The sequence below is a fragment of the Trichoderma ghanense genome (genome assembly GCF_004382785.1).
Source record: "Trichoderma ghanense strain CCMA-1212 chromosome Unknown scaffold_3, whole genome shotgun sequence".
NCBI classification, from domain to species: domain Eukaryota; kingdom Fungi; phylum Ascomycota; class Sordariomycetes; order Hypocreales; family Hypocreaceae; genus Trichoderma; species Trichoderma ghanense.
In genome coordinates, this window is record NW_027395666.1 from 1,553,364 (window position 1) to 1,567,029 (window position 13,666).

Below are 13,666 nucleotides of genomic sequence, written 5' to 3' on the forward strand. Positions count from 1 at the left end.
ACTCCCCCTCCTCCCCCTCCCCCGGTAAGCTCTCACGCTCCTCCTCCTCCTCCCCCGCCGCCGGCCACAGGAACCACCCCGTTGGTCGTTCCCACCGCCGCTGCCGACAAGACCAAGGCTGGCATCGGAGCTCTCGTCGTCGCTGGCATTGCCGCCATGGCTCTCTAAGCGACGACATGGTTGCCATCACAATGGCCCCCCTTTGGAAAAAGCCATCGGGCTCATTACCCCGTTGCTATGGGGACAGTTCTCAGTTTTTAATTATTGCTTTCCACTAATCTTCTTGACACTCCTTGATCCTTCGAGGGTATAATGGTTTGGGTACATGAGAACTGAAGGCGGATAAACAAAAGGCTGTTGGATCTGATCTTGTTATTTAGACAAGGATAGATCAAATAAAAAAGTACGCTCCTTTCAATAGCGTTTCATTACCGTGATACAATGCATATTGAACTCGACCTGCTCCATCTTCGTTCTTCCTTTCATTCTATTTAACATATGTCGTGAATAAAGGGGGGCATCAGTCCAAACATGCAAGGTAACAGCCCAACCATCAAATGCCATCCATTCTGTTGCGGGCTTCATTTTGCCATCGATGCATGGGATATTGACCATGCCAAGTGTCTGGCACCCGCTGCTAGCTTGCAGGTCCCAGCATCCCAGATGCCTCAAGCCTCGACCTCACCTCCCGCGCCAGCGCCTTGGCTTCCTCCACCTCGACTCCATCCTGACACAGTTCAGCGGCCAGTCGATTCGCCGTCTGATAATCTGCCGTGCGCATGGCGAACTTGGCCAGCCACATCCGTGCCTTGCTGGTCGCAGCCGTGACACCGGTGCCCTCTGCATTCCCTTCGGCATTGGCATCCTCGCGGTCGGGATAGCCTTCGGAGCCTCCCGGTGAGTCATTGTGAATCCTCACTGACTCACCAAGGTTTCCCGCAGCAGCCGGGCCGCCATCTTCTTGCGCCATGCACAGCTCCATGTAAGCTTTGGCCTCCTCTTCCTCACCCAGCTGATCATACATGGTGGCAATCTGCAACAGTATCTCCGGATCCATTTGGCCGGTGGCCCCGCGAGCACCCAGCAGATCTCCGCCGCTTCCAAAGCTGCTGCCAACGTCATAGTAGGCATCGGCCAGCAGGGCACGTTTGAGCGCCTTGATGCCGTCGCGCTCCCGGCCCATCTTCTGGAGGCACGATCCAACGGCCATCCACATCTTGCCATCCCAGGGGCGGAGACCTGCTGCCTTTTTATAGTACCATAGCGAATAGGTATGCATTTCCAGCATTTCGTAAGTTTGTCCGAGGCCATACCAAGCACGGTAGTCGCGCCGGTTGACGTCCACAGCCCGCCGATAAGATTCGATGGCAGCGTGGGTGTTTTTCAGCTCTACGTACTCGTGGCCCATCAGGGTCCAAGCAGAAAGACATGACCTGTCGAGCGTTAGTGCTCGACGGAAGTAACCCACTGCTTTCTCATGCATCGACAATAGCGAGTAGTAATTCCCGATGACAACGCAGGATTCGGGTCGAAACTTGTCCACGCTCGAACACAGGTGGGCTAAGAAGGCCAGTTTTGGCCGCAGGTTTAGCACGTAGAGGATATTTGAATAGTGGTCCAGTGAGTCAAGTCTGTGTGGGTGAAGCGATAGTAGCCGGCTGAAGTGCTGCTCGGCCGCCATCAAATCCTTTGCATGGTACGCTAGGAGCGCGTTGCAGGTGAGGAGGAATGACGATGTCGGGAAGATGGAAAGAAGCTGGTCGAGAGAGTTTGCGAGCCCTGCGGATTGCTGGTATAGCTCAAGTGATGTGTGGAGGTGGAACATGTAAGAAACAATGTTTTGAGGACAGTGTCGACATATCCGGTTCAGCTGTAGGTGACGGTCAGCTTGAGCTCCAGATGGTGCAAGACATTGAGCACTAACATCTTCGACTCTTGATATCAGAGACGTCATCTCTAGCCAGCAGCCCCAGTTCATGGGATACTTGTGAACACTGCGAATGAAGAACTCCAAGGCTTTCTCATCGTTCTTTTCTTTGGCAAGCACCATGCCATATCTGTTGAAAGGCCGGTGTTAGTCATGGGTGCAATGACGCAAACAAGGCTTTCCACGTACAAGTATTCGAGCCAGCCCTGGCTTCCGAGAACCTCGTCATCATCCGTCGTCCTCTCCTCAAACCAAGCAGCCAGAAATCTCCCCACAATGAGAAGCTGCTTGTTCACGACAGTGCCCAGATCCTGAGGCCCCATGACCATTTCCGAGTCTTCATTCTTGCGCTTCTCGCCAGACATGAACTTGGCATAGAGCGCCAGGAACAGGCTCTTCTGGCTGAGCTTGGGCAGCGGGATCGCGCTCTGCTTGGCGTCGTCCGTAGCCTTGGACTTGCCCTTGCCCTTGGCAGCCACCGGGGGCTTCTCGAGGCGCGAGTCGAGGACGGTCGACAGCAACGAGTCCGGCAGGAAGACGGCGGCGCAGCGGTCGTATTCCTTGCAGTCAAACAGGGACTTGGCGAGGAGGTACTTGCTCAGCTCCTTTGCTTCGAGGGCAGCCTCGTCGGCATCCTGGTTTGGTGAGAAGATGGGTGACGTGTGCTTGAGGTCGGGGCTGGCGGCGTCATCCTCGCCCTCTTCCGATTCTGGCACAGCGTTGAGAAGCTCGGCTGCCCTTGATAGTAAGATGATCAGCCTTGTGCCTTACACTTGTTGGATGCAACACATGTTCGACGGGGCTTCCAAGCAATCATGAAAGGGAGATTAAGCAGCTAACCATTTTGCCGACTGGTAGAGACACCGCTCAGAGCACTTCACCACCGCGTCCTGCAGAGCCACCCTGAGCTGCGCGACCTCATGAGGGCTCAGCGCCATGGCTTGCGATCAAAACAACAACTGATTATGCTGGTGCAACTGGCGGCGCAAAGGCCCAACCCGCGGCCGTGCAGTGAGTGCCGAAACCCTTGTCCTTTCTTTCTATGTCATGAGTCCAATTCGCATGCGTCAGTGTCTGCGAATGGGCATCGGGCTGTGGCATCGATTGTGTTGAGCTTGGTGTGAGATGGTGGATGTCGCGATAAGAGCTACAGTGCAGTCAGACCCGAGTACGCGCCTTGCTCCGTACTCGTATTGGAGAGGTGACGCCAAGTACACAGTAGGCTTGCAACCCGGCAGAATGCTCGGATTAGCTGCAGCCATCGTACAAGCATACAGTGTGTTTTCTGCATTGTTTTGACGGTCCGACACGGAGTACTTCACGACCAGCAACGTCAACCTCCGATATCACCCAGCAATCAACAGCAATCAACAGCAATCAACAGCGCCTGCCCACCCCAAATTTCAGGTACCGGCACGCCAACTCCAGCGGGTGTGACCAGCCAAGTCGCGCCGTCACAGCGAGTATTGCCGGTGCCTTGTACACTCTACTTCAACGTTCCGGTAAATACCTGCCTTTTAACCACCGGAATCCCAACAGGCACAAGTACCGCATACATGCAGCCAGCCTCTCACCGCCCCCTCCAAACGGCAAAGGCAATGAGGGGCCCTCCCCGGTTCGGGCGCTGGCAATTTTCTGGCTAGCAATTGGATAGAGGGGTTTGAGGGTCTCGTCCATTTCGAGTAACCGAAGTTCGACCCAACGCTTCACCCAACACGTATATCATTCTCTCTTTCTCTCTCTTCCTCTCTCTTGATTTCTTGTTCTCTTGAGCTGAAATCGTTTCGTTTTTTTCTGATTCTTCCTTTTTGTTCAATTGAACTTCTAATACCCCAATCCGTCACAATGGCGCAAAAGACTACCCTCAAGGAGTTTGAATCCGTCTACCCCAAGCTGGAAGAGGCCCTCCTCGACCATGCCCGCTCCTACAAGCTGCCAGAGAAGGAGCTGAACTGGTTCAAGAAGGTAAGCAAGTATCTCAGTCTCCGATATGTCATTCCCGTATATGGTGGAGGAGGAAGAAGAAGAAGAAGAAGAAGAAGACAAAGAAGACGACGGGCAGAGGAGGGGAGACAATGGGAAGCGCAAGCAGTCCAAGGACATGAGCTGATCATCAACGCCCAGAACCTCGAGGTCAACCCCCTCGGCGGCAAATGCAACCGCGGCATGTCCGTCCCCGACTCCGCCTCCGTCATCCTGGGCCGCCCCCTGACCGAGGAGGAATACTTCAAGGCCGCGACGCTGGGCTGGATGACGGAGCTCCTGCAGGCCTTCTTCCTCGTCTCGGACGACATCATGGACAGCAGCATCACGCGCCGCGGCCAGCCCTGCTGGTACCGCCAGGAGGGCGTCGGCATGATCGCCATCAACGACGCCTTCCTGCTCGAGTCGGGCATCTACATCATCCTCAAGAAGTTCTTCCGCGACCACCCGCGCTACGTCGACATGGTCGAGCTCTTCCACGAGACGTCCTTCCAGACCGAGCTCGGCCAGCTCTGCGACCTGCTCACCGCCCCCGAGGACGCCGTCAACCTCGACAACTTCTCCATGGAAAAGTACACCTTCATCGTCATCTACAAGACCGCCTACTACTCCTTCTACCTCCCCGTCGCCCTCGCCCTCTACCTCCTCGACATCGCCACCCCGCAGAACCTCCAGACGGCAAAGGACATCCTCATCCCCCTCGGCGAGTACTTCCAGATCCAGGACGACTACCTCGACAACTTTGGCCTCCCCGAGCACATTGGCAAGATCGGCACCGACATCAAGGACAACAAGTGCTCCTGGCTCGTCAACCAGGCCCTCCAGATCGTCACCCCCGAGCAGCGCAAGATCCTCGAGGACAACTACGGCCAAAAGGACGACGCCAAGGAGCAGGCCATCAAGAAGCTCTACGACGACCTCAAGCTCAAGGAGCGCTACGAGGAGTTTGAGGAGAAGCGCGCCGCCGAGCTCAAGGACCTCATCAACAAGATTGACGAGAGCCAGGGCCTCAAGAAGGAGGTCTTTGAGGTGTTCCTGGGCAAGATTTACAAGCGAAGCAAATAAGCAAACCCACGTTTTCCCCTCAACTTTCAATCTTTCAGTTGCAGAAAAGAAGAAGAATGCGGGCGTCTGTACAAACCGGAGCGATTTCATAGCGTTATGGATGCCGTCGTCCATGGTAGAATCGACAAAGAAAAAAACACATCAGACTAATATATATACACGTCACATATAGAGCAAGAAGATTCAAATGCAGACAACATCAACGCAAAAATACCAGTGGATGAGTATGTATTATGAACTACTACAATGGCCTTTTCCATGATACCTCTCTTTCTCTCCTCTCCTCCCTCTCTCGGTGCGTGTGCGCATACCGTAAAATACCAAAAAGACCAATCCTGAATGCTGTGAAAGACGACGCGGCTCCTCTAATAACATAAACAAATAAAAGGACTCAAACGACCCAACACCCCCAATTTCTTTTTTCTACTTCCATGATACTTGCCATGCTATGCCATGCGTAAGTAAGGTAGCTTCACAAGCCATCTCGATGCCACTTCGCCCTTAGTGAATAACGAACAAGGGAGGGGAAGAAATGAGACAGATCACCGCTATGACCAAGATGGGTTATTCAAGAAACATGAACAAAGTGAATACTAAAAGCCCGACTGTGGAAATATTCTGTGCCTCTGCATCAGAGTTTCATGACAAGGAAATGCAAATCGCTCTCATCCATCACTCGGCAGTAGTGCCTCGTGTATGTGCTCTGTATACAGTGTAGACACAATCATCGGGCTGAGTTCACGAGAGGCCCTGGTCGTCGCTCTTGAGGACGCTCTCTGGGTCGCTCCTTGGGACGTTCTTGGCGCTCCTGCAGCAAAGGACCCGGACGGCGATGTTCGTGACCTCGCGAGGGCCCGTCACGAGGAGATTGAGGGGGCATCCGGTTCGTTCGTGAGCCGGGTTGCCGGCTGTGCGAAGATGCCGGAGGGATGTCCTCGGGGGAAACGGGGAAGCGTCGAGAAGCACCACTGTTGGCACTAGCTATCGAGTGGCTGCGGCTTCGCGGGCCTGGCGCTCCCGGCGGCGGCATGGGACCACCGGCGGGAGGGGGTCGGTGTCTTCCTCCTGGCGACCCGGGCGGTGCTTGTTGTCCCCCGGTTGCAAAGCTGACGAGAGGCGATCCCGGCGGGGGGCGTAGCCCGTGTCCTTGCCTAGACCCAGGACCGTGCCGAGGGCCCTCTCGGGCCCGTGGCGGCTCTGGGAAGTTGTTGTTCGCAAAGTTCAAAAGCGGCCCCTGCCCCTTGCCATGATCAGACTTGACCGAAGGATCAGCCGTCACAGGCCGTTTCGAGATGGAAGCGCTCCGGTTGCGCGCGCTGTGTTCGGCGGCGGAGGGGAACCAGGACTTGAGGGGGGGCTGTTCAGGAGACTTGGGGGACGACAGGCTGATGCTGTTCAGCAAGGACGGCCCTTCTGTGAAGGGGCCCTCGAGCTTTTTGACTGTTGTGCCGTCTGTCGCGGCCTCGCCCGCGGCGGCCGCCTCCTCCTTGCGCTTCTCATACGCATCTCCCAGCAATCCAGTGGGCGAAAAGGTTGCTTTATCGCCTTTGATGCTGGGGCTCCCGGAGGCGCTCGACTCTTTCCGCTTCCTGGGCTTGTTCTTGTTGAGCTCAGCCTCCAGCGCCAGCTTCCTTGTGGATTCCTCGATGGCCTTGGTGAAGTCGGCCTCGTCTATGAACGTTCCAGTGGAGAGGGTCAGGCCACTGGAGACCCGTGGGGACTTATCTGGGATGCGCTGTATTATCGGGCCAATGTCGATGCCCAGGTTCAGGGGCGGAGACATCTCGACCGGGCGTGAGTGCGTGATCTTGTTGACAATGTACCAGCTACGCCACGCATGCACATGGCTAAAGAACTTGTGCGCTGTCGCGGCATCGTCCGTACAGAAGAAGTGGACAAAGTTCTCTCCGTTGGGGAAGACGACAGTCTTCTGCTGGCTTTTGATGGCGTAGCATATCTTCTTGGGGGGCTTGAGATGCCGCTTCACCTCGCTCTCCCTGGGCTTGTAGATGTCAAAGTCTGACAGATGGCACAACGATGTGCTGTCCTTGTCACCGACTTGCGAATCGGCGCGCTTGGAAGCAAACATCTGGCCTGTATTCAGCAAAGTGACATACCGCTTGCTCCACTTGCCAGGGCGCGGGGAGTGGTAGAGGTAGATGGTGAAGCCAGGGGCGGGCTCGTCTGTCTGCGGGACGGCCGAGAGCTCGAGGCTGTCGTCGTCTCCCGGCGTATCACAGGGCACAACCAAGAGCGAGTTGTCCTGGTCACGGTCCCAGGAGTTCAGGGTGTCTCGTACATGCTCATAGCGTCGCATGCGTCGCTCCAGGCCAAGGGTGTCGTAGCATTCAATGACGACGCTCGTTTCAACATCGACGTCATGCTGTGTCTGAGCAGACGCTGCGATGAGGATATCCTCCGGCGTAGTCTCAGTGGTTACCTCCAGCTTGAGGGTGGACGACATGCATCTGACAGTAACACGCTGCAAGGGGGAGAGGTTAGGAGAAGAGGGGTCAGCAACTGAATAGAGTCACACAAGGACATGGTGCGAGCCAACGGGCACTCACTCGTTCACCGCCATTGATGGCAGAGATTGGCGCGTCGCCATCCGGGTGCGGTTGAATGAAGCTCATCCTTTGCGAGGGGTTCAGCGGGGGAGAGTCGTCGAGACTGCTTCTACCGCCGATGCTAGGCGTAGGCGTGAAGACACTGGGCGCGATGGAGTTGGGCGTAGCAGGCGGCAGAGGGGTGAGCGGCGGCTGTCCCAGGTTGGAGCTGCTGGGCTTCCTGCTACTCCTAGAGAAGAGGTTGAGCTTCTCGAGGACTCGCTTGGGCTTGGTCGAGGACGGGGTCGAAGGCGGCTGCGCCTGGAGGCGGGCCAGGTCAAACTTGCGCTGCTCGTCGATGACCAGTTCCCGCTCGGCCTCGAGTCGCGCAACGTCGTCTGCGCAGCGAGCGGCGTCTTCCTCCTGGCAGCTCTGCAGGGCCTCTGCCTTCTTGCGGCGGGCCTCCTCGAGCTCGAATTCCAGCTGGGCGGCGAGCTCGTCGATTTCCCGCTCGGCCCTGCTGGCGGTGCGGCTCAATGGTGTGCCAAAGTGCGAGCCCAGCGGCGACCCGGGCTCTGAGACGAAGGACCTGGCCGAGGGCGACGGCGGCGGCTTGAGGTCGCCTCCGAAGAATCTTCGCTCGAGCAGCGAGGGAGTCGAGTCGTTGGAGTTGGAGTTTGCGCTGAGCACGAAGTTGGGGATGGCCGGCGGGGGCTGCAGCTGTGCTGGTGTAGTATCTTGTTCCTGTGCCTGTGCTGCTTGAGAGTGGGAGCTTTTGGGGCGTGAACCCGGCGAGCTCTGCGGCGCATCAGGATCGCGGAACAGGTTGAAGCGCGAGATGCTCTTCCCTCCAAACGGGCGGCTGCGCGGCGTCTTGGGCGGCTGCAGCTCAGGGCCCGGGGGCGCTGCAGGGACCTCGTCTGCAGCAGTCATGGTGCCTGTGGTGCCTGGAACGGCGCCCTGTAGCCGCGCTGGGGCCGCTGTCAGCTTCACTGGGTTGCGCCCTGGCCGCGTATCGGTCAGTCGATCAACCGCCTAACGCCAGCCACAAACACCGAGTGAATGTGACCGACTGCTGTTTAGGGCTGAGACGCAAGTCAATCAAGCTGTCACGCAGCAGAGATTAAAGGCGTCAGGAATGAGTCCGCACGGGTTTTAGGCGTCAGGGAATAAGGGGACAAAGGGAGGATTTCTCTCCTGGATCTCCTTTTTTTTTTTTTTTTTTTTTTTTTTTTTTTTTTTTTTTTTTTTTTTTTGCTTCTTTGCCCTTTCTGTTCCCCTTTTTCTTCTGCTGGCGATGATCTATGCTCGGTGACAACCTGTATAAACTGGTACAGGGGCTGCGGGAGTGGCGCACCCAACAATCGGTGTAAGTGCAGCTGTCATGAAAAGCTTAAAGTCAGAACACATCCATGGATCCGGTGCTAAGCCGTTCTCTCGGTAACCTGATCCGCAGCTGACGTACCGGATATGATAAATAAAGTCTCGCAGAAAGAATCACTGGTGTCGAGGTGACCAATGGAATGAGCAGGCCGAGAACAAGAAGCCGTTGGTGAAGGAACAGCTCTCCGGGGAAGCAGGTGAAAAGCAAGGCGATGGGCAGAGGAAATATGCTGGAGAAAAGGGAAGCGTCCAGGAGAGCAAGCCCAATCGACGCAATCTCTCTTGTCCGGATGCCTCGTGGCCAAAAAAACGACAGGCTTCGCACTGAACATCAGGGAGTCGCTCTGCCAAATGTCGATGCCCATGACGCAGGTCATATCGCCAAATGCCATGAGCCTCCAAACCCCCCTCCACCGCCGGCCGCTCAACGATCTTCGCCAGCATCTAGCAGATCAATGTCTTAAAATATCTCCTCGCTTGCAATAAGCCTTGTCGTGGCGAGTAGTCGTACCACCGCGAGCAGGACTATTTCTGCAGCATACCAGCAATTGCAAAGGGGGTTTGGGCGAGGATTTGCTTTTTCCTGGTGCGGGTCCCAATTTGGCCAACTCGTCGAATGGCGCTGCGAAGACAGAGATTCGACATCGTAAGTCATGAGATTCTCACTTCCTTGTGGCTTCATCTTAGCAGAGAAAATTCATGCATAGAGAGACTCTTGGAGTACTCGCAAGAGCAAAGGGGACAGTTGCGCTACACCATCCAGCAAACTGTCAGGATGGCCAACATCACCCATTTGCCCCTCGCCTTCGCCTGCTGTACTCACTCACTGTGCGGCGCTGCCAATCCCTGACAGGGTTCAGCAGGCATAGATCTGCCCCCCAATGGCTTCTCACGCTGCTCCATGCCCCCTTCAGAAAGCACTTCCGGTGAATCTGGGTTAATCGAAGGCATCGCCTTGGCAGGTCATGGAGGCGGAGGCGGTTGAAATATTCTTAATGTCGCCTTCTAAGCGGATCCCCCACGAACCACCGTTCGGTGAGTCTGGAGCTAGCACTCTGCAGGCCGGGGTCTGGTATATCAACCGCCTCCCTACTCTGCCAAGTCTGCGCTTCCGCAGGTAACACGACAGAATATTGTTGGTGACATGGACAAAGCAGTATTCACCAACACACGTGGCCAGCTGAACAGCGACATGGGCACCAAGTCTCCATCCCTGACGTATCGGCATATCGGCGCATGTCTTCGGCGGCGGATTACATCTCCCCGGGCTCGAAGTAGGCAGTACTGCGTGTTCAGACAAGTATGCACACATTGCTCTGATAAGCCGGGTCTGGGAAGAAAGATTGGCATCAATGCGGAACCGTATTCGGTCAAGAACTGGGTTATTAATAACTATTTGCGAAAAGCTCGGACCTCGCGGCGCCACCAGCTGACGAAATCGCATGTCGAAACGTCAATGTCGAGCTTCTTGAGCTCCCGCGTGCTCAGGTGGCAGTCATACGGCCGTTGCACGCTGGCGCTGGGGTCGTTGCCCTCCGTGTTGGGCTCAATGTTGGCAATGGACAAGCCCATGATGTCGCCAAAGCGTTGGCAGATCTCGTACTTGGTCACTCTGTCTTCGCTGGAGAACTGGAGGATCTGGGGCAGCTGCTTGCGATCGCCCGAGTCGAGGTACTTGACCGCCACGTCTGTGAAGACGGGGGAGAGCGCAGTTAGCATTGTAAGGGGGGACACGGTGATATAAAATGAGATATTGGAAACGCGGTGTGGGGGCTCATCCAATCTGTAGAGACAGCAGCATGAGATAAAACTTACCGTGGCAGACTCTTCCTACGTCTTCGGTATTGGTAGGGTAGCGAATGGCCCAATGGTCCATCTTGATCTTGGTGCCCTGCGTCTGGGCCTTCCAGACGCTTTCCATGAGCACATTGACGGCGCTTTCTGAGGGCGTCTCCGCGTGGCCGTAGAGCACGGGGACTCGAAGGACAACGCCAAGTCCTTCCTTTCCAGCGATTGAATACTCCTCCCGAACGGCCTTTTCGCCATCCAGCTTCGTCTGGCCGTAGAGGTTAGTAGGTTCCGGGGTGGCATCGGCTTCGTAAGGGGCCTCGCCGGGCCGGCCTGGAAAGACGTAGTCGGTGGAAATGTAAATCATCAGAATGTCGCGAGCAGCCGTGACGCTGGCGAGCGACTTGCTGGCGGTGATGTTGAGTGTCCGTGCCGCCTCTGGGTCCTTGTCCACCTTGTCTGGGAACCGTTGCGCCGCGCCTGGAGGGGAATAGGAAGTCAGTCAACAATCCCGCTGCGAGTCGTCTTGCTTCCACTGCTTAGACACTCGGCGCATGGTACGTACAATGTACTACCACATGAGGGCTATCGTACGCTCAGAGTCTCGTCAGCATTCAAGTCCAGGATGAAGCGTCGTCATGTCGGCTATGCACAGCCGCCAAATGAGCATCAACGCACCGTATCTCGTCTATCGTTTTGGCAATATCAGCTCCGCTCTCCAGGTCGAGCTTGATGATATCAACTCCGTCTGCCCGCGAGTAACCCGAGCCCCTGACGGTCCATCCGTTGCTGTTTCGAAAGGCGGCGGCGACTTGTCTGCCCAACAGCCCGGTAGCACCGGTGACGAGGACCGTTCGCTGCGCCATTGTATGCCGTACGAGAGACTTGGGATGTTGATATATGAGGGTATAAAGTATGACACTCCGGGAGAGGTATCACGGTAGCTGAGGAAAAGACAATCGATGTTATACCTCTCACTCAAGAGAAGATGAAGTGAGATGAGGTTTGAGCGACCAGAGCAGAGAAGTTGGAGCTTGAGCTACTGTACAGCTTGGCTGGTGGAGCTGTGACGTGAAAGACGAGGGGCCAGCTCCGCATTTCCCAAGCAGAGCTACCCTATCAGACAACCAAGGAGGCGAGTTTCGTCAACAACAACGAGCCCAATTCATGATCAATTCTTAAGATGTCGAAATTGGTGGATGCTATCACGATCATATTCATTGGCTCTGGATATTTTTCAGTTCTCCAGCCTCTAACCTACGCGTGCTACCTCAAGGGACCGTGGCCGTCGTTTTGTTGACCTAAGCGCGAATTGTACTTGGTGACATGTGATGTACAGCAGCTCGAGCACAGGCAGGTACTAGTAGATTACAAAAGACGAAACTCATCAACTGAGCCGGTATATGTCACTAACAGGCCTCGTGAGGCAGATATAAACGCTCCATGCATGCATACCTTACCTGTATCATTACTCCTGCAGAATTTGACCCCAGCATCCCACGAGGTTGATGTCTTTGACTGACTGTTCCAGATGAAAGCCGTACAGACTTCCCGCTAGCAGCTCGATAACTGACATACCGTCCCTTATCGCAGACCCACCTCGATTTTCCAGTCTCTCTCTCGACTTCAACTCCGACTTCATCCTCCTTCTCTTCCCTCCCCCAACCATTAAACCTCCCCCCTTTTACCGCCCACAATGCCTCCCAAGCGCATGACCGCAAACCCCATCAAACCCTCCCGCCACCGCGCCGGCAAGCCCACCGGCGCCGACTCCTCCTCCTCCGACTCCGACGCCAGCGACGCCGACGAACCCATCCAGCCCGTCGCCGTCGCGCCCCCCCCCAAGGCCGTCAGCGCAGGCAAGATCATCAGCAACCTGAACAAGGTCGACCTCAACTCGCGCCGCAAAGATGCGGAAGCCGCCGAGGCGCGTCGCATCGCCGCGGAGAAGGCGGAGCGGTTAGCCGCTGAACAGGGCTTCGTCACCGAGGAAGAAGAAGAAGAGTCAGAAGAGGAAGAAAGCGGTTCAGAATCAGAATCAGAATCAGAAGAGGAGGAAAGCAGCGAAGAAGAAGAAGAAGCACCCAGAAGATTAATGATGCGACCAAAATTCATACCCAAAAACCAACGCTCCGGCACCGCCACATCCAAGGACGCCGAAGCCGACGCCGAAGCCGCCCGCCTCGCCGAGGAACAAGCCCGCAAGCGCGCCGCCGACGAGCTCGTCGAGGAGCAGATCAAAAAGGACCTCGCCGCGCGCGCCGCCGGCAAGAAGCACTGGGACGACGACGACGACTCGGGCTCCGACGTCGACACCACGGACGGGCTGGACCCGGAGGCCGAGGAGGCCGCGTGGCGCGTCCGCGAGCTCAAGCGCCTGCGGCGCGCGCGCCAGGCCATCGAGGAGCGCGAGCGGGAGCTCGCCGAGGTGGAGCGCCGCCGCAACCTCACCGAGGAGGAGCGCGCCGCCGAGGACGAGGCCTTCCTCGCTCGGCAGCGCGAGGAGAAGGAGGGCAAGGGCAAGATGGCGTACATGCAAAAGTACTACCACCGCGGCGCCTTCTTCCAGGAGGAGACGGCCGCCGCGGGCTTGCTGCAGCGGGATATCATGGGGTCGCGGATTCAAGACGACGTGCGCAATCGCGAGGCTTTGCCTGAGTACCTGCAGAGGCGGGACATGACGAAGCTGGGCAAGAAGGGCGCGACAAAGTACAAGGATATGCGGACGGAGGATACGGGGCGATGGGGCGCGTTTGATGGCGATAGGAGGAGGGGAGAGCGCCGGTTTGACGGTGGCGAGGATGATCGGTTTCGGCCGGATGATGATTGGAATCGCAGAAAGAGGAGTACGTCTCGCGAAAGGGATCGGTATGACGGCGACAAGAGACGCAAAATTGATAGCAGGGACTGAAGAAGAAGCACGCTCCAAGAAGCCAAACACGGCCTACCTTGAGTTCTAGTGGGTGATGCAGCA

General features: G+C 56.4%; 6 protein-coding genes across 6 annotated transcripts in view; 3 read left to right on the top strand and 3 right to left on the bottom strand.

The window, feature by feature from the left end:
- Window positions 1-168, top strand: part of CCMA1212_003835 (uncharacterized protein) — a gene marked incomplete at both ends in the record, with an annotated part of 1,769 nt that extends 1,601 nt beyond the window's left edge. The window contains one exon of the mRNA XM_073701164.1: window positions 118-168. Coding sequence (XP_073560048.1) covers window positions 118-168 — 51 coding nt within the window. The remainder of the gene's footprint in view (window positions 1-117) is intronic.
- Window positions 169-637: 469 nt separating this feature from the next.
- On the bottom strand, window positions 638-2,865 carry CCMA1212_003836 (Anaphase-promoting complex subunit 8; the record flags this gene model as incomplete). The annotated part of the gene is made up of 3 exons (XM_073701165.1): window positions 638-2,057; window positions 2,117-2,665; window positions 2,768-2,865. 3 exons carry the CDS (start codon window positions 2,863-2,865, stop codon window positions 638-640), a joined length of 2,067 nt encoding a protein of 688 aa, XP_073560049.1.
- A 907-nt stretch (window positions 2,866-3,772) lies between these two features.
- Window positions 3,773-4,975, top strand: CCMA1212_003837 (Farnesyl pyrophosphate synthase; the record flags this gene model as incomplete). Its single annotated transcript, XM_073701166.1, has 2 exons — window positions 3,773-3,892; window positions 4,052-4,975. The coding sequence occupies 2 exons, from the start codon at window positions 3,773-3,775 to the stop codon at window positions 4,973-4,975; spliced, it is 1,044 nt and encodes a 347-aa protein (XP_073560050.1).
- A 724-nt stretch (window positions 4,976-5,699) lies between these two features.
- Window positions 5,700-8,454, bottom strand: CCMA1212_003838 (uncharacterized protein; the record flags this gene model as incomplete). The annotated part of the gene is made up of 2 exons (XM_073701167.1): window positions 5,700-7,457; window positions 7,543-8,454. 2 exons carry the CDS (start codon window positions 8,452-8,454, stop codon window positions 5,700-5,702), a joined length of 2,670 nt encoding a protein of 889 aa, XP_073560045.1.
- Window positions 8,455-10,296: 1,842 nt separating this feature from the next.
- On the bottom strand, window positions 10,297-11,558 carry CCMA1212_003839 (Methionine adenosyltransferase 2 subunit beta; the record flags this gene model as incomplete). The annotated part of the gene is made up of 4 exons (XM_073701168.1): window positions 10,297-10,592; window positions 10,720-11,172; window positions 11,258-11,277; window positions 11,371-11,558. 4 exons carry the CDS (start codon window positions 11,556-11,558, stop codon window positions 10,297-10,299), a joined length of 957 nt encoding a protein of 318 aa, XP_073560046.1.
- Window positions 11,559-12,388: 830 nt separating this feature from the next.
- CCMA1212_003840 (uncharacterized protein) lies at window positions 12,389-13,603 on the top strand (the record flags this gene model as incomplete). The annotated part of the gene is made up of 1 exon (XM_073701169.1): window positions 12,389-13,603. The coding sequence occupies one exon, from the start codon at window positions 12,389-12,391 to the stop codon at window positions 13,601-13,603; it is 1,215 nt and encodes a 404-aa protein (XP_073560725.1).
- Between the last annotated feature and the right edge of the window lie 63 nt (window positions 13,604-13,666).